The sequence below is a fragment of the Chlorocebus sabaeus genome, chromosome 23, assembly GCF_047675955.1.
Source record: "Chlorocebus sabaeus isolate Y175 chromosome 23, mChlSab1.0.hap1, whole genome shotgun sequence".
Lineage (NCBI taxonomy): Eukaryota > Metazoa > Chordata > Mammalia > Primates > Cercopithecidae > Chlorocebus > Chlorocebus sabaeus.
The window spans coordinates 10,507,967-10,534,525 of NC_132926.1; the positions used below are offsets into that span (position 1 = coordinate 10,507,967).

The 26,559-nt window shown below is 38.9% G+C and overlaps 1 protein-coding gene across 7 annotated transcripts in view; it reads left to right on the forward strand.

Annotated features, from left to right (window-relative positions):
- FBXW11 (F-box and WD repeat domain containing 11) overlaps positions 1 to 26,559 on the forward strand; it is a 138,294-nt gene that overhangs the window by 46,470 nt on the left and 65,265 nt on the right. For 4 of the 7 annotated variants that reach the window (XM_038010414.2, XM_038010427.2, XM_008015293.3 and 1 more), the window contains one exon: positions 2,622 to 2,723. The exons of the other annotated variants lie outside the window; for them this stretch is intronic. In XM_038010414.2, coding sequence (XP_037866342.1) covers positions 2,673 to 2,723 — 51 coding nt within the window. In that variant the 5' untranslated portion in view covers positions 2,622 to 2,672. The remainder of the gene's footprint in view (positions 1 to 2,621; positions 2,724 to 26,559) is intronic. 7 annotated transcript variants of the gene reach the window in all.

Consider the following 26,559-nt stretch of genomic DNA (forward strand, 5'->3'; position numbering starts at 1 on the left):
CTTGGCTCACTGCAACCTCCACATTCCAGGCTTAAGCAGTCCTCCCACCTCAGCCTTCTGAGCAGCTGGTACTATGGGTGCGTACCACCATGCCTGGCTAATTTTTGTATTATTTGTAAAGGTGGGGTTTCACCATGTTGCTCAGGCTGGTCTCGAACTCCTGGGCTTAAGTAATCCCACCACTTTGGCCTCCTGAAGTGCTAGGGCTATAGGTGTGAGCCGCCTTACTTGGCTAGGTGTAGTCCTTAAACTCTTCTTTGCCCATCCACTTGTGATGTATGCTGATGTAAGTATTCTTTTATTAAACATGGATGAGAATATCTCTGGATAGAAAGTGTTTCTTGTAGTGGAAGAAAATCAGCTTGCCAGGTTTAATTTACTAGTCCTAATTCTGCCATCAGTTATCCCTTATTCCCCTGCACCTTGGACAAGTTGCTGGGGTTTTTTTTTTCTTTTCTTTTCTTTTTTTTTTTTAAAGGCAATCTCACTGGGTCACTCAGGCTGGAGTGCAGTGGCATGATCTTGGCTCACTGCAACCTCTGACTCCTAGGTTCAAGCAATTCTCTTGCCTCAGCTGGGATTACAGGTATGTGCCACCATGCCTGGCTAATTATTGTGTTTTTAGTAGAGATGGGGTTTCACCATGTTGGCCAGGCTGGTCTTCAACTCCTGACTTCAAGTGATTCGACTGCCTTGGCTTCCCAAAGTGCTAGGATTATATGTGTGAGCCACTGTTCCTGGTCTATGTCATTGTTTTAACAAATTAGGCTCTCCTTTCCTTTTTAATTAAAAAATTTTTTTTCTTAATTGAAAAAAAAAATTCCATGAGACTCTGCGTGATATCTCTTTCCTGATCATCAGTTTCCTCATCGTAAAATGGAATAATACCTATTTTACAGGGTTATTGTGAGAGTTTACTATTTCAGCTGTCTAGCACATAATAGAAGCTTGATAAATGGCAACTACTTTCATTATTTTATGCAAATTATTTTATTTTTTCATTTATTCAGCATCTTCTGTGGTTGGCACTTTGATATGAAAGTGTTGAGGCAACAAAATTTGTGTACCTGGAGTTTCAATGATATATTGCCACTGTATAGGCTTTGGAATAAAGGCACACCTTGGAAGTGTGTCATTTTCATTGCTACCAGAAGGCTGCTCAAGTTTTAAATTCCATTTGGTTCCTCTGATTTTGTATTCTTTAAATACCTTTTCTGAGTAATCTCAATATTCCTTGTATTATAGGTGAAATGTAGAACTAGTAAGTGGCAGATACTAGATAGGAACCCAGGTCTCTCTGATGTCAAGCAAAGCTATCTTTGTCCATATTGCAGTTGGGTGATCACAGAATTTATCCACTAAACCAGAACACTTTTGAGAGTGAAAGTTATGAGGGGACAATAAGTGTCATCCAGGACTGTCTCAGGCAAATGAGGGTGTTTGGCTATTCTATTTATAGCTAGAACAAACAAGTTTATGAGCTTGGGTCCAAGACTTCTGGGATGTTTTGGTTGAACCCAAACACTCACCTTTAGTTTTTTTGTTTACATGAGTATTGATTTTGCCATAGTAAATTAATTGACTTTAGATCTGAATGATTGAACAGTATGGTCTAATGGTTATTAAGTTTACATTATGGTCTAATGGTTATTAAGTAGTAGCTATAATACATGTGTTCATTTTTATATTTTACTTTTTTTCTTAATTCCTTTAAAATCAGCAAGCTTTTAAAAGAGGATGGGAAGAGGTAAATGAAATAAGCTTTTTAATTCTTAGTCATGTCAGACGAACTTTGTAAACAGAGTCTAAAATGAAAATCATAACATTCCAATGTTTTTCCTTTGGGAAGATGGAAATGTGTTGACACTGAAAATCAGATGCATTTAAAATCACCTCTTTTATTGCCTTTATCTATCAGTCTGTCACCCATCTTTCTTGTTCTTTTTGCCTTATTCTTTAGGTCTCATGTGCTTTTACCTTAGGGAGGTGCAAAACTTTACTCACATGATAAAAGTTGGGGTGATTTAAGTTTTCACAATAGCAGCATCATAGTCTTGTGGAAAGAGTGTGGGTTTTGGTAGCAGACGAACCAAAGTTTGAAATTCTGGCTCTCCCCTCCTTTGTTGTGTGTCCTTTTGCCAATCACTTAACCTCTGAGCCTCGGTTTCCTTACAATGATATGAAGATTAGAGAACAAATGTAAAGTGCTGGGCAAATAGTAGGTCCTTAAACAATGATGACAATTATGGTTATGTGATATGGACCAGAAACTGTGGCATTGGTGAAATTATAGTCAACAATCTCACCACTAATCTTGTTTTGCACTCAGACTTTCACAGTTCCCTTTGGTGGGTTTTTGTTTAAACATTCTCTCTCTCCCTCTTGATTCTATTCACTGTATCCTGAAAAATTAGTGGTTGGCAGCAGAAACCTCCTTTCCATAGAATATCAAGTGGGCCCTCCCCCAAGGTTTCAGTAAGTTGTCTGGGACCATCCCTAACCTCCAAATTGCCAAGGGTGCACCCCCTGCCCCAACTAACATTCAAGTTGCCTGTGTGAAGGAGTGATTTGTTGCGGCCTCTAACTGCTTCTTCTCTTCCTTCCTTTTTGTCATCCTGCAGTGTTCTGTGCCAAGGTCTTTGTGGCTAGGCTGCGCCAACCTGGTAGAGAGCATGTGCGCACTGAGTTGCCTGCAGAGCATGCCCAGTGTCAGATGTCTCCAGGTGCCTTTCTTCTTTCTTGTTGTAAATGTGTTTTTACGTATGCCATGAACATTTGTTGAAACTTGCAGTAGTGTGTTTAATCCAATGTTAAGTCTGCTAAATGTTCTGTGTAACCCTCTGCTTTCCTCTAGCCTGGGTGCCCCACATGGAGGAGTTAGTACCAAGAGGGGCCCTTCTGAGCAAACGGGTCTTTGGCTGGGCCCTGTCCTCCCCTTTTCTGCTCCTGCTTTTTACTCTTTCCCCCTCACCTTGAGGTTGTAATTCTCATGTTTAATAGTTGTGCATGTGCCAAAAAAAAACTCCTGACATTTTCCATTTGGCTACCTTTAACAGTTCTTTGTTGAGTTGGGAGGGTTTCGTAATTAAAGTGGTGATTTTTCTATTTTGAAACTCATCCTTTTGGCTTGCTTTCTCTCCCCTCTTCAAAAAAGGAGCGGGGAGGGAATCACTACTGGCATAAAGCCTCAAATTGAAGTTTATAAAGATCATAGCTTTATGCTGCCAATAATTTGTCAGTTTGGGCCACCTCCCAAAGGCCAGATTTGACACCTGTCCTCAGGGTCCACCCAGTTTTCCAGGCCGAGGCCGGCAGAGAATTCCACAGATGAAAGTATAACTTTTTGGGGGGTGGATGGGAAAGGGTTGCTGAGGATAGAACTGTTAGCAGGAGTGCAGCTGGTGACCCTCTCTTGTTGGGGTGACTTCTAAGAGAGCCAAGGAAGAAAACATTATAGCTTTATTTGTGAAGCTCTGTTTAGAGCAAGCATGTGTTTAATTAAGTATGGTTTCAGTAGCAATATTCAGTTTTCATCACTGCATATTCCAGACAGTTTGATATATCTTTAAAAAGCCATATTAAATTCCTGGCATCCGGTTGAGACTGTCCTGTTTTAGGAAAACTGTAAAATTGGGCATTGAATTAGAGGGATATTATTGATGGTATGGATGACTTCACTGTTTTCAAGGTTATCTTTCTATTCATGTTTACAATTTTTAAATGGAGCTGGGGAGCCAGGAAGGAGGAAAATGTTCTTCATATTGGGGTCAGGCATTTTATTTACTTATTGGCAAACATTCAGAGTAGCACTGGTGTGGTTATTGATTCAAATTGCTTTCTTTGGAAAATAGTACTGGAACCTCACTAATACAGTTAACTGGAGAGCGAGTTCAATGTAAGGCCCAGTTGTCTTTAGATTCTGTATATAAAGGTGGGTTACAAGTCTTACCTTACAAGAACAGGGTGCTTCAGTGAGGCTCAAAGTGTAATGAATATATGTTTACTTTTGGAAAAGCAGCTTCTGTGCATGCGATGTAATTTTAACAAAAATGTTCTTGGAATGGCAGCCATTATTGCATGTGCTCTCCTTGATGCTATATAATGGATATTTGCATTATTATAATAGGTGTACATTTTTGTCTCCATTTTTCTGGATTAAAAGGCATATTACAGTTGCTTTTTAGTAGGCTGACCCAGTTTTTTGCAGAACTGGAAATTTAAGAAGGGGAAAAACTGTAGTTGTTAGTGAGGTCTTGAAGTGCAGATTCTTTTTATTGCATTCAGTTAAAAGTAATTGGCCAATGGAAGGCATCATTCAATATATTTTAGTAACAGTATTGTGAGTTCTCTGGAGGTGGGGTGAGTGGGAGGAAGTACGGGTTCTTACCTTGTTGAAAATGGAAATCCAAATTTGTTAAAAGTTCCTTGACTCATCTTTCTTAGTGAAACTCACTTAAGAAGAAAAAAAAAAAAGATTTTTTTTTTTTTTGCCTTGATTGGGTCTTATTTCAGTGAGTGGAGCAATATTGTCTTTAGAGATGTGTAGAGTATTTTGTTTACTTAGGTTTAATTTTTGCTAGTATATAATTGAGGGTATGCAGCACAGTAAAATGAACCAAGTACTCAGCTGATTGGCATTAGCAAATCATTACTCTGTTTTCTTCCACATGTGAATGGAAAGGAAATGTATTAATATTAATGAGCCTGGAAGACTTCCTTCCTCTCTACTCATTTAAGTGTTACTTTAATGCCAGCATTTCTCCCCTTTACCTCCAGTCTCCAAACAGTGCTAAAATTTCGTATCTTAATTTGGGTTTGGGCTCTCAAAGAAGTCCTGTTGCTTATATGCTACATCTTTGGTTTATTGCCAAGATGACTCTTCCTTTGCACACCTCTTAGCAACCTCGTATTAAGCAGGCCTGAGAAGAGAAGGAATAGTTAGTTAGGCTACCTGGAGAGAACAGAGCCTAGTTCTTTCCTGGTCTCTGAAGTTCCATGAAAGAGTTCCCCTTAAAATTGTCACAGTGGACCCACTGATAGTTGCAACTTGAGCCCATTGACCTGTCTATATGACTGAATGTTAGTATACCTTTTGAGAAAGCAGGAGGGAAGATAGTACTTGCCTTAGGCATAATTTACCTACTCCAGTTTCTGCCATCGTTGAGAAGGGAAAATAGATACTAGAGACTTAAAATTCACTCATTACTGTTACATGGTGCTGCACATATATTAGCTTTATGACAACCCTGTGAGGTAGGTGTTCTTATCTCCAATTTTCTGATACGGAAACTGAGTCTGAGGTGACCGTTTGGCCCAAGATAATGTTTACATAACTGTAAAGTTACTGGCATATGAATCACATACTTGCCTGATTCCCAAACTGGTTTTCTTTCCTCTACTCTGGAATGCTGCTTTTGTAGTTTTCCATGTTAGTTTTATTTGTAGAAACCTCACTATTGATATGGTTTATTTAGTTATTAATATTATTTATTTGAAAATAAGAAAAGAAAAACCTGCCAAATTCCATAGGAAAAAAAATTGCCATTCTTTTTGCCAAAATGAGCTCTCCTGAATCTTACAGCTAGTGAGGTTCCTGAGTGGACTTTCTGCAAACTGAATTCCATAAATATTTACTGAGCAGTTGGTATGTGCCAGGGCCTCTATTGGATATCTCTGAACCGAGCTGAACTGAGTCAGTATTTCATTTGCCTCAGATGTCCTGAATCAACCAGTTGATTGTTATAGCAAATAATCAGGAATTCAGACCATGTGGATTATAGATTTGCCCAGATTCCTGTGGCATGAGAATCATACCAATGTTAATAATAGTATGTATCATTTATTTTCCACGTTCTTTCTATGTGTTGGACTCTAGGAATTGGATTATCTCATTTGATCTTTTATGGAAGTTATCTATCTTGCCATTTTTGTATATGAAATTGTAGAGGTGAATTGAGCTGCCTAAAGTTACACGTTTATTTAAGTGGCAGAACTGGGTTATGAACATAATCTGGATGACTGCAAAGTCAGTGCTCTAGTTACCAGTCTGTAGTGACAACTGCCATTTTAACTTGGAACTGCCATTTTTAGGTTGAAACAAATTCCCCTTAATTTTTAGAGTTAGAAATTTAAAGCCAATGTACCAGTGATGTAATAGACTGGCAGATTGTCTTGGGAATGTCATTTGCAACCTCAGCTGGGGGATAGTGTTAGTGATAAGCCTTTTGCTGGAGTAGGACTGATTACTTGGAATGACAGTGAGGATCATGTGAATTGAGTTTGAGTGCCTCCTTCCAAGCTCTAGTGCATATAGTGCTGGGCAGTAAGTAATGCAACTTCTTGACAGCTGCCTTTCTTGTTTCTTTTTTTACTTGTAATAAGTGTAGTGAGCCACAGTGGTCTGAGAATGTCACAGAACTTATCACAGCTTTTGATATAAGAGGATATTTTTTAGAGGAGGGAGATAGCTTGGTAGAAAGAACTTTGGCTTTGGTGCAGACAAACCTCTGTTTTTGTCCTGTTCCTACTACTTAATGACTCTGTGATCCTGGGCAAGTTACTTTATTTTCCTGAACCCCAGTTTCCTCATCTTTAAAAATCATATAGGGTTTTTATGAGGTAGAGAAACAAAATTGCTACCTCTTACTGATTCTTACTTTTGTGGGGGATGAAATCAATTTTTTTTTTTTTTTAAATTTACTTGCTCCTGGTTCTCTATTTAAGAAGGAATATCAGTCTTACAGTCTTAGATTCCAGGGGTAGGTAAGGATTAGCTGAAAAACCATGCATATGATAAGGCAGCTTTTGTTCAGGGTCGGTCTGTCTTAGATCAGACATGGCTGTTTGAACTCATTGCCTCTTGTCTGTTTTCTAATGAGCCTTAGGGATTTGTCATTTCTTGTTGATTATCCTAATTATCCTGTAGCACCCTGGGTCTGATAATGTGAACCTTTTGGTTTGCTCAGTGATAGAATCTGTAGTATTTTATAAACACTAAAACCTACATTTTTGGCTGAGCATAGTGGCTTACCCCTATAATCCCAGTGCTTTGTGAGGCCCAGGTGGGAGGATTGCTTGAGGCCAGGAGTTTGAGACCAGCCTTTGCAACATAGCAAGGCCCTACAAAACATTTTATTTTTGTTTTTTGTTTCTACAAAACAAAATAAAAAATTAGGTGGACATGGTGGCATGCACCTGTAGTCCTAGCTACTCCGGGAGCTGAGGTTGGGGAATCCCTTGAGCCCAGGAGTTGGAGGTTACAGTGAGCTATGATCACATCACTGCACTGCCGCTTGGGTAACGGAGCAAGATCCTTGTCTCTAAAACAGGGGTGTCCAATCTTTTGGCCTCCCTGGACCACATTGGAAGAAGAAGAATTCTCTTGGGCTACACATAAAATGCACTAACACTAATGATAGCTGATGAGCTTAAAAAAAAAAAATTGCAAAAGAAAAAAAATCTCATATTTTAAGAAAGTTTACGCATTTGTGTTGAGCCTCATTCAAAGCCGGCCTGGGGGCCTGCGGGCCATGGATTTGCTCTAAAAAATACATAAATAGGCTGGGCGCGGTGGCTCACACCTATAATCCCAGCACTTTGGTAGGCAGAGGTGGGCAGATCACTTGAGGTCAGGAGATTGAGACCAGCCTGGCCAACATGATGAAACCCCATCTCTACTAAAAATACAAAAATTAGCCAGGTGTGATGGTGGGCGCCTGTAATCCTAGCTACTTGGGAGGCTGAGGCAGGAGAGTTGCTTGAACCCAGGAGGTAGAGGTTGCAGTAAGCCGAGATCATGCCACTGCACTCCAGTCTGGTGACAGAGGGAGATCCCGTCTCAAAAAATATATATACACACACACACACACACACACACACGTGTATATGTATATGTGATTAAAAACACATCTTTCCTCTTTATAAGAAAATTTACAAAATAGAGTTTGAAAAAGAAGAAAAAGTCCATTGGTAGCCTGAGCACCTACCACCCAGAGAGAACATTTATTGCTATTTTAGGGCCTTACTTCCTCCTGTCTATTTGGTAGGGAGGAATCCATCAAATTGTGCAGTTCTCTGTGTTATTCTGCTGCTGCTGATTTTAACAGTGGTATTTTTAATGCCCTGTGGAACCCCAGCTTGACTTTGGAGTCTCTAGAGGGATAAAGGAGGGCTAGCATAGTGCGTCTCCTACTTCGATCTCACTTAGGATGGCTCCGGATTTATCTATTCTACTTAATGGGGCTCTTAGGAAGATTTCATTTTTAAAATTTTCTCCTTATAGAAATGGCTAAACACACAAAAATAAGAGAATCATTCAACTTAACCTTCAACAATTTTCAAAATTATGCTAATCTTAAACTTTTCTTCAATTTTGTTTTTTTCTGGGGCATTTTAAAAGCAAATCTAAAATGCCTCAAAGTTTTACAAACCACCGTTTCATGCTAGCATTAAAAAAATTTTAAACAATCTTCAAGAAATTAAAAATAAAGGCCAAGCATGATGGTTCACACCTGTAATCCCAGCACGTTGAGAGGCCAAGGCAAATGGATCATCTGAGGTCAGGAGTTTGAGACCAGCCTGGCTAACATGGTGAAACCCCGTCTCTACTAAACATACAAAAATTAGCCAGGTATGGTGACATTTCATCTACTCGGGAGGCTGAGGCAGGAGGATCACTTGAACCCGGGAGGCAGAGGTTGCAGTAAGCTGAGGTCAAGCTGCTATACTTCAGCCTGGGTGATAGAGCAAAACTCCATCTCAAAAAAAAAAAAAAAAAATTAAAAATAAACTTTTTAAATAAAGGTTATATTAATAACAAGACATATAAAGTTTCCTTTGACCCCAGGTCTCACTCTCCAAAGTATCACTTATCGGTTTCCCATTATCCTTTTAGACTGAAGCTTTAAAAATATGAATACAACCATATTATACGTATTATCTTAAAATTAACATATATTGACCATCTTTCCATATCAGCATATAAAACCAAATAGAACTCTACATCATAGGGCTTTAGCATTTTTTTATTTTCAAAAAAATAGCCAGTTTTCTCTTTTTTTTTTTTTTTTGAGATAGGGTCTTGCTCTGTTGCCCAGGCTGGAGCGCAGTGGCAGGATCATGGCTCTCTGCAACCTTGACCTCTCAAGCTCAAGTGATCCCTCCCACTTCAGTCTACTGAATAGCTGGGACCACAGGCATGTGCCATGCCCAGATAATTTTTCAGTTTTTTGTATAAACAGGGTCTTGATATATTGCCCAGGTTGGTTTCAAAGTTCTGAGCTCAAGTGATCCTCCCAATTCAGCCTCCCAAAAGTGATGGGATTACAGGTGTGAGCCAGTGAGCCCAGTGTCTAGTTTTCCATTTGAAGGGCCTTTAGACTACAATTGGTGGTGGTTTTTTTTTTTTTTGGAGGGGGGAGTATTATAGGCACTTCAGTAATTTCATTGTGTATGTATCTTTAGGCTTGTATGATTTTGTCTGTGGAATAAATTCCTAGGAGTGTAATTACTTGGTCAAGGAATATCAGTATTTTATTATGACTTAACTAATAATATACAGAAAAGTTTGGCAATCTCTCCCTTCCAATCCCTTCCTCCCTGCTAAGAAATGAATGATAACATTTCATTGTCTATCATTGTATATTTGTTCTCTTTGTTCATAGGAGGATATGCAGTTTGACAACTATGGGGATTCCCTCATTTAAAAAAAAGTTTGTTTTAAAATTTATTTATTTTTTAAGACAGAGTCTCACTCTGTTACCCAGGCCAGAGTTCAGTGGTGCAATCTGGGGTCACTGCAGCCTCTGCCTCCCAGGTTCAAGTGATCCTCCTGCCTCAACCTCCTGAGTAGTTGGGAGCACAGGCGTGCGCCACCACGCCTGGCTAATTTTTTGTATTTTAAGTGGAGATGGGATTTCGCCATGTTGGCCAGGCTGGTCTGGAACTCCTGACCTCAGGTGATCTGCCTTTCTCAGCCTCCCAAAGTGCTGGGATTACAGGTGTGAGCCACCACACCTGGCCATTTTTTTTTTGAATAGAGAAAGTGGGCTCACCCTAGAAAAATCGCAATACAGTGTCACTTATTTGCTTTTTTTTTTTTAACATTATGTTATAGACATGTCCCCAAATTAGTAAAGTCTAACTCTTTCATCAATGGTACTTTTTTTTTTTTTTTTTTGAGACAGAGTCTCGCTGTTGCCCAGGCTGGAGTGCAGTGGCCGGATCTCAGCTCACTGCAAGCTCCGCCTCCCGGGTTTACACCATTCTCCTGCCTCAGCCTCCCGAGTAGCTGGGACTACAGGCGCCCGCCACCTCGCCCGGCTAGTTTTTTGTATTTTTTAGTAGAGACGGGGTTTCACCGTGTTAGCCAGGATGGTCTCGATCTCCTGACCTCGTGATCCGCCCGTCTCAGCCTCCCAAAGTGCTGGGATTACAGGCTTGAGCCACCGCGCCCGGCCATCAATGGTACTTTTATTATCCCTAGATTTTGGGGGTGGAGGCAAGAGTATAAGTAGTTTTTTTTTGTTTGTTTTTGTTTTGTTTTTTTTTTTCATTTTTGAAGTATAAAGTGTATATAGAAAAGTTCAGAAATCTTAAGTGTATACAACTCAGTGATTTATCTTAAAGTGAACCGTGCTTTATTTTGATAGGTATGGCTAAATTGCTTTCATGGAAGATAGACCCGTTTATATTCCAAGCGTTGCCATAACCCCTGAATATCTAAAAATGTTTAAGGTGTACTTTAAAAGTATTACTAAAAATAACATACTTGTTCAAAGTTAGACCAATAAATAAAAACTGACAAATAGTAACATGATGAATTAAGATTTTCTATCTTTTAAAATCATTGTTTAATATTCCATTTAATAAATATATTAATGATTTTAAGAAAAATTCCCTTCTATGTTAAGACTGCTTCCAATTTTGAGACATTTTAAGCCATGTGGAGTTAAGCATCATTGTGATTAAGTCTTTGTATACTTCTATGATTATTTTCTTAGGTAAGACAGTGTGCACATTTAGGTTGCTAACTTGTACTTTGGAGAAGATGGGTCAAATTATACTCTTAAAAGCAGCCCATCAGAGGTTCCCTTTTCATATACTGTAGATGACATTGAATATTTTAATTTTGTACTTTGTTAACATTTTGATGGATGAAAATGCAAAAATGATATCTTGTTATAATGTACACTTAATTGCTAACGGGATGGAATATATGTATACATGAAAATATTCATTGGCCATTTCTATTGTTGTTATATGAGTTAACCTCTTTGTGTTCTTTTTTCCATTTTTCTATTGATGGCCTTATTTAAAAAATCTGTTTGTAGGAATTCTTTATATATTAAATATATTAACTGTTATTTATTGCAAATACTTCTCCCAGTTTGACATTTACCTTTCAGTTTTTTAATAATGGTTTTGGCCATGATGAAAGTTTTGAAAAAATATGTTTACTTTTTGTGTGGCTATACTTGTTCGTTTCTTATAATATTCTTCTAGTGGTTTGTAGCATTATGTTTTTCAATCTTTTATTTTCTCTGTAATTTATTTTGCTGTATGCTGTGAATTAGGGATGCACATTCTTTCTGAATGACTATCAGTTGTCTGCATACTATTTGCAGATCTAGTGTTTTCTCATTGATTTGATATCATATGTGCATGTTTCACTTCCTGTGTCCAATGATGTGCAGTCTCCGAAGCCTTGTTCAAGCTTTTATTCTTCTTCACCTTCCTGTTATTATCATCAGCTATCAACCTTTGTAAGCTCATCATCCACAATGTATCATGCTGTCTTTTATATGTTGTACTAGTTTGAAAGTATCTTAAAGATGATGTAGAGTTTGAAAGTTTAGTGCCAAACATTATTCCTGTGCATTGAAATTTCCATGTCATATTTTCTGAAAACAGTGAGGATGACTTGGTGATCTGAGAATTTGAAGCAGCAGAAAAGCAGCAAATAAATTAATATTTTAGAGAAAGTTTTAATGATACCACAATGCCTGGCATATACTACTAGCACTAAGAAATCACATTCCCTGTGGAAGAGAGCCTGTGCTATGGGAAAATGAAAACTATACCTTGTTTTACTAACAGTTAAAATTTATGGTTTCCAAAACAATATATATGATAGATTAAGGTTTCACAGTATAATTTGAGGATAGGGACATGGGTAAATGGAATTCAGAACATGTTAAAAAACGTCTTTTTAATTCTTGAACAAAACTGATGTCATGTATCTGATACTACAGACATTTATTATGTTGCTTTTAAGAGTGCTTGTTTTGTTTATTTCTGTTGGTTTATATTTAGTGTTCATTCTGTTTAGGAAAGTAACATTTTTTTTGGTTTGATTTTTGTTGTTGTTGTTGTTTTTTATTTAAATAGAAATGAGATCTTCCTCTGTTGCCCAGGCTGGTCTCGAACTCCTGGGCTCAAGTGATCTTCCTGCCTCGACCTCCCAAAGTGCTGGAATTATAGGCGTGAGCCACCATGCCTGGCTAGTAACACTTTTTTTTTAATGGCAGAGATTTTAGAGAGAGGACAAGTATGAAGAAGAAATTAACCAGTCAATCATAATCTCACTTCACTATAGTGTCTGTTCTTTGTTTTCTGTCATTTTGTTTCTATATAGATATCCTCTATCGATTGATCGATCTATCTATTATCTGTCTATACTTTTTGTTTTTATATAGGTTTCTTTTTTTTTTTTTTTTTTGAGATGGAGTCTCGCTCTATTGCCCAGGCTGGAGTGCAGTGGTGCAATCTTGGCTCACTGCAACCTCTGCCTCCTGGGTTCAAGCGATTCTCCTGCCTCAGCCTCCCTAGTAGCTGAGATTACAGGCAGGTGCCACCATGCCCAGCAATTTTTTTGTATTTTTAGTAGAGATGGGGTTTCACTATGTTGGCCAGGCTGGTCTTGAACTCCTGACCCCGTGATCTGCCCGCCTTAGCCTCCCAGAGTCCTAGGATTACAGGTGTGAGTCACCATTCCCAACCTACATTTTTATTTTTTTGAGGTGGGGTCTCATTCTGTTGCCCAAGCTAGAGTGCAGGAGTGTGAACATGGCTCACTGCAGCCTTGACCTCTCAGGCCCAAGTAATCCTTTCACCTCAGCCTCCCAAGTCGCTGGGACCACAGACACACACCAGCCACTCCTGGCTAATTTTTAAATTTTTTGTAGAGATGGCATCTCCCTATGTTGCCCAGGCTGGTACATTTTTAATAACTGCAACTTAATTGTCTGGGTATACAATAATTTAATCAGTCTCTTACTAATGAACGTTAAGGTCATTAAACTTTAGTATATATTCATGCTTCATACCTTAGATTATCTTATTCATTGAAAAAATTCTGAGTCAAAGGAAGTGGACCTTGTTTTTTTTTTTTTTTTTCCAAATAATTGAGATGGGGCCTTCCTATGTTGCCCAGGCTGGTCTTGAACCTGAACTCAAGTGATCTGGCCGCTTTGGCCTTGCAAAATCCTGAGATTACAGGCGTGGGCCATCATGCCTGGCCCTGGACTTTAAGCCTTTTAAACTTCTAGCAAAAACATTATTCTAGTTTTTAATATCATCAGCAATATATGATTATAATAGAAATAAATGCCCAATGTAGGAAACGGAAATATAGGAAAACACAAAGAATAAATTAAAAATCACTCTTCACTCTTTTGTTTTTCTTCAAGCAACAAATGACTTACGGTGTTCTTACTATGTGTTAGGCATAGGGCCTGGTAATAGAGGAGTGCACAAAATAGACAAAAAGCCTTGCTGTCTCAGAACCTACATTTTAGTGGTGAAAGAAAGTTAGTAAAATGGTCAGGTGCTGTGGCTCACACCTGTAATCCCAGCACCTTGGGAGGCCAAGGCAGGCGGATCACTTGAGGGCAGGAGTTCAAGACCAACCTGGCCAACATGATGAACCCTGTCTCTACTAAAAATACAAAAATTAGCTGGGCGTGGTGGCAGGCGCCTGCAATCCCATCTACTGGGGAGGCTGAGGCAGTAGAATTGCTTGAACCTGGAAGGTGGAGGTTGTAGTGAGTCGAGATTGTGCCACTGCACTCCAGCCTGAGCGACAGAGTGAGACTCTGTATCAAAAAAAAAAAGTTAAAATAAAATAAAATAAAATAAAATACACAGTATGTTAGATGGTAATACGTTCTCTGGAGAAAAAGGGGAATAGATCACCCCAAGATTTGGGAAGGGCTTCAGTGTTAAATAGAGTGAAGAGTAAAAGCCATTTGAGCAGAGACTTGAAGGAAATGAGGGAGCAAGCTGTGCAGTTATCTAGAGGAAAATAATCCCAGGTAGAGGGAACAGCAAGTTTACAACAAGCCCCAGAGGTAGGAATGTTTGTGGCATGTTAAAATAGCCAGAAGGCTAATGTCTGGCTGGAGTGTGGAATGAGGGAGAAAGTAGGAGATGAAATCAGGAAGGGAAGGAGGAAGGTCATAGAAATTCTGTGGGGCTTCTAGAGTTTTCTAGACTTTGGCTCTTATTCTGCATGAGATGGGAAGTCACTGGAGAATTTTTACCAGAGGGGTCGTTGAACATCTTGACAGGATCGCTGTACCTGCTGTGTAGACATGGAAGGAAGAGGTGGAAGCAGGGAGACCAACTCTAAGATTGAACAGCATGTCAGGGTTCTCCAGAGAAACAGAATCAATAGTAGATAGGTATTTTAGGAAACTGATTCACATGACCATGGGAGTTGGCAAGATTGAATTTTGTGAGACAGGCCATTAGGCTGGAAGCTCAGGCAAGATTTCCCTGTTGCAGTCTGGAGGCAAAATGTACCCTTCTCTGGGAAACCTCAGTCTTTTCTCTTAGGCCTTCAATTGACTGGATGAGCCTTATCTACATTATGGAGGGTAATAGACTCAACGTCTACTGATTGTAAATGTTAATCATACCTAACAATACCCTTACACCAATATCTGCTAATAGATTAGTATTTGACCAAAGAACTGACCGTATAACCTAGTCTAGCCAAGTTGACACATAAAATTAACCATCACAGACAGATTGGGAAGAGACCACACTTTGGAGTTAGGGATTCAAAATGGAAACAGTTCATGATGAAATGAAAGAAAAGGTGAGTATGAGGTTAGTAAAAATAATATTAATCTTGTCAAGCCAGTATCATTTATAGCATCAATATCTAACAAGAATTTAGTCAGCGGTGATTTGGACTTTGGAGCCTTGGTATGGTTGGAAGATAAAAATGTGATATGTTTCTACTTGCAGTGGTGAAATAGTGAGTGCTTCACAGAGAACCATTAGTATATAGTGCTCTATTTGTGGAAGAACTATAAGTATGTAGGGAACGTACAGTTAATGAGTACTACATGCCTAGACATGTTACTAAGCTCTTTCCCGTATATTATCTTTCTTCACTTTATAAATAGGCACTTTATAAACTTTATAAGCTAGGCACTATTCTGTCTGTATTACACATGAGGAAACTGAACTGAGGGAGAGAGAGCTTGTGACCTACACAGGAGTATCTACCTTTTATATGGTGGAGCCAGGATTCAAACTTAGTCTTTCTAGCTCTGTTATACCTTACTGCCTTTTCAAATAGAAACTATTTTCATACGGCTGATTTTTATATTTTAAGTTGTAAATAGACTTTTCTAAATCCCAGGGCAATTATGTAATAGGAATGCTATTTATGTTATACCAGTAGCTTGCATGATCAAATATCTCCTCTTCAGAGAGACCTTCTCTGACCACCCAATCTAAAATAGGTTCCTGCTTTCCACTCTGTTATTTTACCTTGCTTAATTTTTTTCCTTCATAGCGCTTAGCACTGTATGAAATTATATTCCATGTTTGTTTGTTTTCCTCCTGTCTGCTGTCTTTTCCCCACCAGAATCCAAGTTCTGTGAGAAAATGGGTCATGTCTTCTTTTTCCCTGCTTGGGAAACACATGTATTTCTAAAATAGTCCCAGCAGGTAGTAGGTACTCAATAATTATTTATTGAATGAAGAATAGGCATAATAAACTGGAATGTGAAGGAAAGGCTATTTCTAAGCTTGTTTAGGGTCATATGGTATAATATTATTTGCTGTCATAGTCAGGACTACTTTGGACTTCTTTCTTTGAATTCTGTGAATGTAAGTATTCCCGTGAGTTGAAAGATTATCTTGAAAAAAAAATTGATTTTGATTTGAAGACTAGCCTGTATTTTGTTTTGCTTTCAAAAGTTCTCTTTTGATTATACAATTAATACTATTTATTGTAGACCATTGGGATAAAAGTGGAAAGAAAAATGAGAAACCACAGTTTATGGAGTGCCATTCTTAATATTTTTGGCATGTTTTCTTTTAGTTTTAAATCTATGCATATGTTTTACATAGTTGGGATTATTATATATATAATTGTATATGTAATTGTAAAATTTTATGTAAATAATTTATATATTATATACATATAAATATATGTATAATTTTACTTTTTATGCTTTGTATACTTAACAGAATGATTGTATTAATGTATTCCTATAATTTATCATAGCATAATTTGAAATTGTCTTATATATTTTATGAACTCTCTGTAACTTGTCATTTCTTTGGGTGCTTAGAATCTTTATTCTTAATTATCTAAAAAGCTAATCATCATCTTTGTGCATAAATCTTTGGCTCCATTTTGAATTAACTAGGATATATTTCCAGAAGATACATCGTATATGTCTTGTCAAATTGTTTTCCAGAGTGTTTATATCTCTCATTCTGCCTTCACTAAGATTGAACATTTTTGTTTTGAAAAGCTTTAACAAGCCTGTTACTCTGTATGATTTAGTAGCATGCTCTAAATTCAAACCTCTTTATGAGTGGCAACTCTTTCCCTGAGCAGTTTGAGTACATGTTGAGTCAGCTAAGACTTGACCTGCTAAAACAAGATCTAGGCCATGCCCGGTGGCTCACGCCTGTACTTGCAGCACTTTGGGAGGCCAAGGTGGGTGGATCATGAGGTCAGGAGATCGAGACCATCCTGTCCAACTTGGTGAAACCGTGTCTCTACTAAAAATTAGCTGGACATGGTGGCGGGCACTTATAATCCCAGCTACTCGGGAGGCCGAGGCAGCAGAATCGCTTGAACCTGGGAGGCGGAGATTGCAGTGAGCTAAGATCGTACCACCGCACTCCAGCCTGGTGACAAGAGCGAGACTCTGTCTAAAAAAATAAAAAAGAAAAAAGAAGATCTGCTCCTATGCGTGGCCAAGAAAAGGATGTCAAGAGACATCCAAACACCTACCAACAGCCTGCCCATGCCTTCCATTGAGTTGCCTGGCTGCTGTGACTAGAGTTCAAAATTCAGATCATTCACTTAGAATGGAGTTACTCACAAACTACTTAAGAAAACTACCTACTATGTCCCATTCCTTATGTTACATGTAGAGAACAAGCGCCAGTTGTAGACAGATTGCATATGAACACTGTAAAAAAAGAAGGTTCCTCTCCTTAGAAAACCAAGAGTCACGTATTGGCACCCCTGTAAAATCTTTACATTATAAGATGCATCTTAGTTACTTAATTTGTAGTAAAACGCAAATGTTAAATCCTTCATCTTTAAGACAATAAGAAATGAAAAATTGAGGGTTAAAATAATGGTAGGTGTGATGGTAGATAGGAAGAAACTGTCACGTAATTTGAAAGAAAAAGACTGTCAAAAGAAACATTGTCCAGGGCATCTGGTAGAGTTCATAGAAAAGAGATAGATGGATGAACCCCTTATTTTTAAAAATTTAATTGATTAATTAATTAATTTTTGAGATAGGGCCTTACTCTGTCACCTAGGCCGGAGTGCAGTGGTGCGGTCACTGCCCACTGCAGCCTCAACCTCCTGGGCTCAGGTGATTGTCCTACCTTCTGAGCAACTGGACTACAGGTGTGTGCCACCACGCCTGGCTAGTGTTTCTGGATTTTTTGTGGAGACGGGGTTTCACTGTGTTGCCCAGGCTGGTCTTAAACTCCTGGGCTCAAGTGATCTGCCTGCTTTGGCCTCCCGAAGTGTTAGGATTACAGGCAGTAGCCACCACTCCTGGCCAGATGAACCCCTTGTTGTTGAGTAGTAGTAACGATGGCTCGGGAAAGACACATGCACCTGTAGTGTCAGTCAGTGCTAGTTTGAGAATATTTGTTTATTAAGATCATGTGATTAAAATGTGATGGTAAAAAAGTCACAAAGGATTTTTAGCACTTTTATTCCTGGGGATATGAGCCCATAGTTTGAAGTGTTAGGTAATAATTAATGTAAATAAGCCATTGAAATATTGCTTTTTATTTATTTTGAGATAGTCTCAAGGTTATAAAAGAGTTACTAGTATAATACACAGAACTTTTGTTTCTCAATTTCAAAGTAAAGCTGACTGAATGCTTCTCTCATGCTGTAATATTTTCCTGTGTATTTCCTACAAAGGAGAATGTTCTACCTAGTCATAATGCAAGAATCAAATCAGTAAATTAGCACTGACAGATTACTGCCAACTAATTCTCAGCCCTTATTTAAGTTTCATCAGTAGTCCTGATAATTTCCTTTATAGCAAAGCTACCCAGTTCAGAATGATGCATTGCCTTTAGTTGTCACACTTCTTTAGTTTTTTTCAGTCTGGAAGAGTTATTTGGTCTTTGTGGGACTTTCATGACCTTGACACTTCTGAAGATTACAGACCAGCTCTTTTATAGTCTGTCAGTTTAGGTTTTTCCTTTGTTTCCTTATGGTTTATTTAGTTTGTAAGAATATCATATTCTCATTGCATCCTGTCAGGTACTACATAATCTTGATTTCTCTCATTCAGAATGGTGATGACTTTGATCACTTGAGTAAGGAAATGTCTGTTCCTTCTTCATTGTAAAGTTATTCTTTTTCCCTTTGTAATTATGCATTAGGTGGGAAGGTACTTTGAAACTCCATAAATACCCTGTTTTCATCAGAATTTCAGTTTTTCATTTATTCTATCAGTATACACCTATGTTTTCCTGTTTTATTCAGTAGGTTATTATAATCTTTTATTATCATTATTTATTTTGATGGTCATAGTGTTTAAAGTTTAGGCAATGGGTGCCCTTTCAGGTCAGCGTCTGTATCCTATTTTATTTTGTTTTATTTTTTGAGACAGAGTCTCACTCTGTTGCCAGGCTAGAGTGCAGTGGCGCAATCTTGGCTCACTGCAGCCTCCGCCTCCCAGGTTCAAGGGATTCTCCTGCCTCAGCCTTCTAAGTAGTTGGGATTACAGGCATGTGCTACCACACCTGGCTAATTTTTGTATTTTTAGTAGAGACGGGGTTTCACTTTGTTGGTCAGGCTGGTCTCGAACTCCTGACCTCTTGATTCGGCTGCCTTGGCTTCCCAAAGTGCTGGATTACAGGCGTGAGCCACCACACCCGGCCTGTCTGTATCCTTTTGATCTGTTTTCATGATTGTTTTAAGTACTTCCTTACTTTCTGTTGCAACATGTTCCAGGCTTATCTTATATTTTCCCGCTCTCAGCCTTGGAAGCAGCCATTTCTCCAAAGAGCCTTGTTTCCTTTCACTGAGGAATGGTATTAGATCTGGATGGCAAGTGTGCTTAGTGCTACTGGAATGTCATTGCTTCTAGGCCCTCTCAGCCAACTGTGTTAGGAGATATGTGTCTACTTTTCTGTCTATATAAAAATACTTCCCTCCTTGTTCTATGTATTAGAAACTGTGAGTCCATACTGATATATCCAATTCTCGTCTAGTCTCACAGGTCTCATTCTAGCCTTCCAGAAGGAAACCCTTTTCATATTTAGTACTCTCTTCTCTAACAGTGAGAAACCTGACTCCTGTTTTCCCCAATATATTTACTCACTTGCTCAATCCCAGAATGCATATCAAGTAGTTTTAGAATTACAGTGGGTCTTCCGCATGCCACAGATTCAGTCAACCTAGGTTTGAAAATATTTGGGAGAAAAACCAATAAAAATAACAATGTAACAGTAAAAAATAATACAAATAAAAATACAGTAGAACAACTATTTACATAGCCTTTACTTTGTTTTAGAATTATAAGTAGTCTAGAGATTTATAGTATATGAGAGGATGTGCTTAGGTTACATGCAAATACTATGTCACTTTATATAAGGAATTTGATCACCAGTCGATTTTGATATCCATAGCGGGAAGAGGGTATGTATCCTGAAACTGATTCCTGAGGATGACACTCAACCCCAAGGATGACCCTGAGGGATGACACGCCTTGCAAACATCACTGAAAAATACATGTACTAACACTAGCCATACTAAAGATTCTTTACAGTTTTCTTTTTTTTTTTTTTTTTGAGACAGGGTCTTGCTCTATAGCCCAGGTTGGAGTGTAGTGGCACGATCTCAGCTCACTGCAACCTGCAGTCCTGGGATCAAGTGATCCTCCCTACTCAGCCTCCTGAGTAGCTGGGACTACAGGCTCATGCCACCATGCCCTGCTAATTTTTGTCATTTTCCTTAGAGATGGGGTCTTGGCATGTTGCCCAGGCTGGTGTTGAACTCTGAGGCTCAAGTGACCTGCCTGTCTTGGCCTCCCAAAGTGCTGGGATTACAGGTGTGAGCCACCACACCTGGTGATTTCTTTGGAGTTCTTAAAAATCATGTTCATGACTGTGTAGTCCAATTACTGAGTTCAAGAGTCACTTGGGTGGGATTTTACCCCCTTACTTTAAGTATGATTATGTTTTTCATTTGTTTCTGCTGATATATTCCATCTCTCTTTCTGAATTTTTTTGTTTTTGTTTGTTTTTGAGACAGAGTCTCGCTGTCTCCCATACTGGAGTGCAGTGGCATGGTCTCGGCTCACTGCAACCTCCACCTCCTGGGTTCAAGTGATTCTCCTGCCTCAGCCTCTGAAATAGCTGGTACTGCAGGCTCCCACCACCATGCCCCGCTAATTTTTTTGTATTTTTAGTAGAGATGGGGTTTCACTATGTTGGCCAGGCTGGTCTCAAACTCCTTACCTCGTGGTCCACCTGCCTTGGCCTCCCAAAGTGCTGGGATTACAGGTGTGAGCCACTGCGCCCGGCCTATCTTTGCTTATTTTTTACACAAAAGGTAATATACAGTACATATTCTTTTGCACTTTGCCTTTTCACCTAAAGGTGTATACTGAAAGTTATTCTATATCCGCCAGCAGGGGCCTTCCTTATTCTTTCTTATGGCTGCACAGTACTCTGTTGTGTTCGTATGCCATCGTTTATTCAGCCAGTCTCTTTTGTATGAGCATGTAGGTTGTTTCCAGTTTTTTTGAAATTACAAACAGTGACTGAATAACCTTGTGTATATGTGTTTTCCTATTGTTACTGAATTAGTGTATCTTCAGGGAGAATTCCTGTAAGTGGAGTAAATGCACAATTAGTTTTGTTAAATATTAACAAATTCTCTTCCAAAAAAGGGTTGTAGCACATTTGCCTTCCCACCAGAAATACACAAGAGCACCTATTTCCTCACTGCTTCATTGACTCAATGTGTTATCACTTCTACGTATTTGCCAACATGTTAGGTGAGAAACGTGTAGCTTTAATTTGCACCTCTTTATGAGTAAGTCTGAACATCTTTTCCTATTTAAGGGTCACGTTACGTTTTTTGAAAAGCCTGTTTATGGCCAGGTACAGTGGCTCACGCCTGTAACCCCAGTTATTTGGGAGGCTGAGGCTGGGGGATTGCCTGAGCCCAGGAATTCAAGACCAGCCTGGGCAACATAGGGAGACCCTGTCTCTACAAAATATAAAAATAAATTACCTGGGCATGGTGGCATGCATGCTCCTTTGGTCCCAGCTACATGGGAGGCCGAGGTGGGAGGATGACTTGAGTGTGAGAGAACAAGGCTGTAAGTGAGCTATGATTATGCCACTGCACTTCAGGCTCAGTGACAGAGTGAGACCCTCTCTCAAAACAAAACAAAGTTTGTTTATGACTTTTCCTCATTTTCTTTTTGGGGTTTTGGTGTTTTTTTTCTTCCCTCAATTTAAATAAATTTTTAGGGATATTAGGTCTTTTATTTGTGACATAGGCTACAAATATTTTTTCCAGTTTGTCATTAAAGGTTTAGTTTATGGTAGTTAATAAAAATGCTGTGCAAAAGTTTAAAATTTTTATCTAGTTTAAATTTTCCTTTTTTTTTTTTTTGAGACAAGGTCTCATTCTGTCACCTAGGTTGGAGTACAGTGGCACAATCATGGTTCACTGCAACTTCAACCTCGCAGGCTCAAGTGATCCTCTTACCTCAGCCCCCTGAGTAGCTGGGACTACAGGCGTGTGCCACCACACCCAGCTAATTAAAAAAAATTTTTTGTAGAGATGGGGTCTCACTGTGCTGTCCAGGCTGGTTTCATACTCCTGGGCCCAAGCAATCCTCCTGCCTCAGCCTCCCAAAATGTTGGGATTATAGGCATGAGCCACCCACTGTTCCTGACTTCCTTTGTTTTTGGATTTTGAGTCATAGTTAACACCCTTTCCCTATACCTAAGTTTTAAAGGAATTCATCCACCTCTTCTTTTCTTTTCTCTTTTTTCTTCTCTTTTCTCTTTTTTCTTCTCTTTTCTTTTCTTTCTTTCTTTGTTGTTTTTTTTTTTTTTTTTTTTTTTTTTTTTTTTTTTTGGCCAGAGTTTTGCTCTTTCACCCAGGCTGTAGTGAAGTGGCATGATACCGGCTCATTGCAGCCTCCGACCTTGGGTTCAAGTGATTCTCCTGCTTCAGCCTCCTGAGTATCTGGGATTATAGGTGCATGCCACCACACCTGGCTAATTTTTGTATTTTTGGTAGAGACAGAGTTTCACCATGTTGGGCTGGTCTCTAACTCCTGACCTCAAATGATCCACCCACCTCAGCCTCCCAAAATGCTGAGATTACAGGCGTGAGCCACCGCGTCCGGCCCCCACTGCGTTTTTATAAGTAAAGTTTTATTGGAGCACAGCGACACTCATTGAATTACATATCTGTGGCTGCTTTCATCCTGTAACAAAAGAGTTGAGTTGTTGTGACAAAATCAGTGAGTCCTGCAAAGCTCAAAATATTTATATCTGACCTTTTACAGAAAAAGCTTGCCGACCCTGCTCTGGAGTAATTGTGTATTCATGTACTATAAAAATACCTTGCTTTTCAGTAGAGAGGCTTATTTATAGTGTATTTTGATGTCCAGTAGGACTGATTCCCCACTTTTCTTTTTTTGTATTTTTTACGAATACTCATGTAAGTTTGCTTTTGTATATGAACTTGAGTATCAGTTTGTCTAGCTCCTAAAGAATTTTCTTGTGGGATTATTGGGGATATGTTAAACTTATAAATTAGGGAGAACTATCATTTTTAGAATGTTGAGTTCTCTTATCCAACAACAGTTATTAAGAAAAGAATAGAGAAATCTATCAAAGAATTAATTCAGAAAAATGTATCAGGTCAGCATGGATTCACAGAGAATACTGCCACACCTTTAAAGAACAAACAGGCCAGAAGCTCTATAAATTGTTCCATAACATTGATTGAAGGAATTTTTCTTTTTTTGGGAATTACTTTTAGTTTTATTATCTTTTGATCAGAGGCTCTTATTTTCTAATTTTTCTTTTTTATTGAACTTATTTCTTTGTGATCTAATATATGATAAGCTTTCAGAAATTTTTTCCATGTGCTAGAAAAGTGTGTTTAGTCTGTATAAACAGGTTATCATACCCTGTAAGACCTGCCTGGCTGATTGATGCTTATGAATTTTTATTTTTCGTTTTCTTGAGCTGTCTTGTAGTGAGAGTAGTGTGTATAGTATATTTATATCCATGTCTCTCTGCCTTTCTTTTAGTTTGTTTCTTTTCATGATGTGCTTTCTTTGCTCTTTTATTTTTGAAATTTCCTTTTATAGAAAGGTTTGTATTTTTGTTACTTTTAATTATAATTTTTGTAATGCCTCTATTTCCTGTTTATTTTTTTGTTTTGTTTTGTTTTTGAGACAGGCTCTCACTGTGTTGCCTAGGCTGGAGTGCAGTAGCATGATCACAGTTCAGTGTAGCCTCAAACTCCTGGGCTCAAGTGATCGGGGCCCGCCTCAGCCTACCAAGTCACTGGGACTACAGATGTGGGCTACGACGTCTGGCTAATTTTTAAATTTTTTTAGAGATGAGGTCTTGCCGTGTTGCCCAGCTGGTCTTGAACTCCTTGGCTCATGGGATCCTCCCATCTTGCCCTCCCAAAGTGTTGGGATTACAGGCATGAACTACTGCACCTGGACTGCAGTTTTAGAGTTGTGTTACTTCTTTGTCTGAATATGACATATGATTCTTCTGTTACCTTCAGACTTGTTTTATTCTTCTTCTTTTTTTTTTTTTCGAGATGGAGTCTAGCTCTGCTGCCCAGGCTAGAGTGCAGTGGCACAATCTTGGCTCACTGCAACCTCTGCCTCCCAGGTTCAAGCAATTCTACTATCTCAGCCTCCTGCGTAGCTGGGACTACAGGTGCCTGCCACCATGGCTGGCCAGTTTTTGTGTTTTTAGTAAAGACGGGGGTTCACCATATTGGTCAGGCTGGTCTCGAACTCCTGACCTCAGGTGATCAGCCCACCTTGGCCTCCCAAAGTGCTGGAATTACAGGCATGAGCCACCGCACCTGGCTCAGACTTGTTTATTCTTAGAGCCATAATTGTCTTAAATGTTTACCATTAACTTTTTTGACGAATTTTTGCATCATCTCTGGATTACTCAAGGAAACCTTTTCTTTACCCTTTATTTTCTAAAATTTTGGAAGATGCTGCTCCACTGATGCCTCTCTTGGTATGTTGTTTTGAGAAGTTTGATGCCAAATCGAATTAATGCTGTTTCTCTTTAAAGGTTTCTTCTTATATTAAAAAAAATTTTTTTTGGGGGGTGGGGATTGAAAACATTTTTTCTTTATTTTTGAAGTCTAATAATTGTTTTAGGATATCTCTTGGAGTTTATTGCTGTGGGCCAGTTTCCCTTATTACCTGGAGACCCTTTCAACATGTAGTTCGGGTTTCCTTTTTTCTCTGGAAAGCGTTTTGAATTACAGTTTTTCTTTTTCTTTTTAAATAACAGCTTTATTGAGACATAAATATTATAAATTTACACATTTAAAGTGTACAATTCAGTGACTTTTAGTATAGTCACAGAGTTGTATAACCTGTGCCACAGTCAGTTTAGAACGCTTGTATCACCCCTAAAAGAAACATGCTACTGGCTGGGCGCGGTGGCTCGTGCTTGTAATCCCAGCACTTTGGGAGGCCGAGGTGGGCGCATCACAAGGTCAGGAGATCGAGACCATCCTGGCTAACACGGTGAAACCCTGTCTCTACTAAAAATACAACAGCAAAATTAGCCAGGCATGGTGGCGGGCGCCTGTAGTCCCAGCTACTCGGGAGTCTGAGGTGGGAGAATGGTGTGAACCCAGGAGGCAGAGTTTGCAGTGAGCCGAGATGGTGCCACTGCACTCCAGCCTGGGTGACAGAGTGAGACTCTGTCTCAAAAACAAGACAAAAAACAAACACAAAAAACACTCTACCCTTAGGCTGTCATTCCCTATATCTCTCGCCCATCCAACCCTAGAAACCACTTGGATTATAGTTTTAAAGGTTATTTTTGTTATTTTATTTTTTTCTTTAGAAACTCGTGTTATATATAGATTGAATCTCCTTTGTTTTCCATGTTAACTACTTTCTCACTGTCCCATACTGCTTCTTTCTTCATCTCATTTTTATTCTTTTGGGTTGTTTTCTTGCTTTACTTCAGTGTTTCCTAATAATTTTCAATTTTTGTTTTTTTATTTTTTTTATTTTGAGACAGGGTCTCACTCTGTCGCCCAGGCTGGAGTGCGGTGGCACTGTCTCGGCTCACTGCAACCTCTGCCTCCTGGGTTCAAGCAATTCTTGTGCCTCAACCTGCCAAGTAGCTGGAACTTCAGATGTGCACCACCACACCTGGCTAATTTTTGTATTTTTAGTGGATACGGAGTTTCACCATTTTATCCAGGCTGGTCTTGAACCCTGGCCTCAAGTGATCTGCCTGCCTTGGCCTCCCAAAGTGCTGGGATTACAGGCATGAGGCAATGTGCCCAGCCTATATTTTCAAATTTTTAAAATTTTCATTTGCTTTATCTTTTTTGGGAGCATTTTAATGTATTCTTGTTTGTTATAATTTTGTTTTTATTTTTTGAGTTAGGTCAATTCTTACTACATTTCTTTCGGTTTTTGGTACATTTCTGTGCTTAGGTTTTCCAATTTCTGATTCAGAGTGTTTCAGAGTGTTGTTAAGTAACATCAAATGCCTGTTTGAGCATATTTAAATCAGTTTGCAGCAACTCTTTTCAACCAGGTTTCTCAAAAACAGTATGTGCCCTTACACAATAAGGCATACATTGTATATAATGAATTAATGTCTGTCATACATGACAGGAATAGTATTGTCTATGTACCATCTTTAGAGAAATTAAGAAAACAGTCTGCAAAATTACTCTCATCAGGGCTTCATGATCTCACAGAACCTTAGTTAAGAAAGGCTTATTTGGGATGTTGTTTAGTTTTCTCTGTTTTTCCCTCCTTCCCT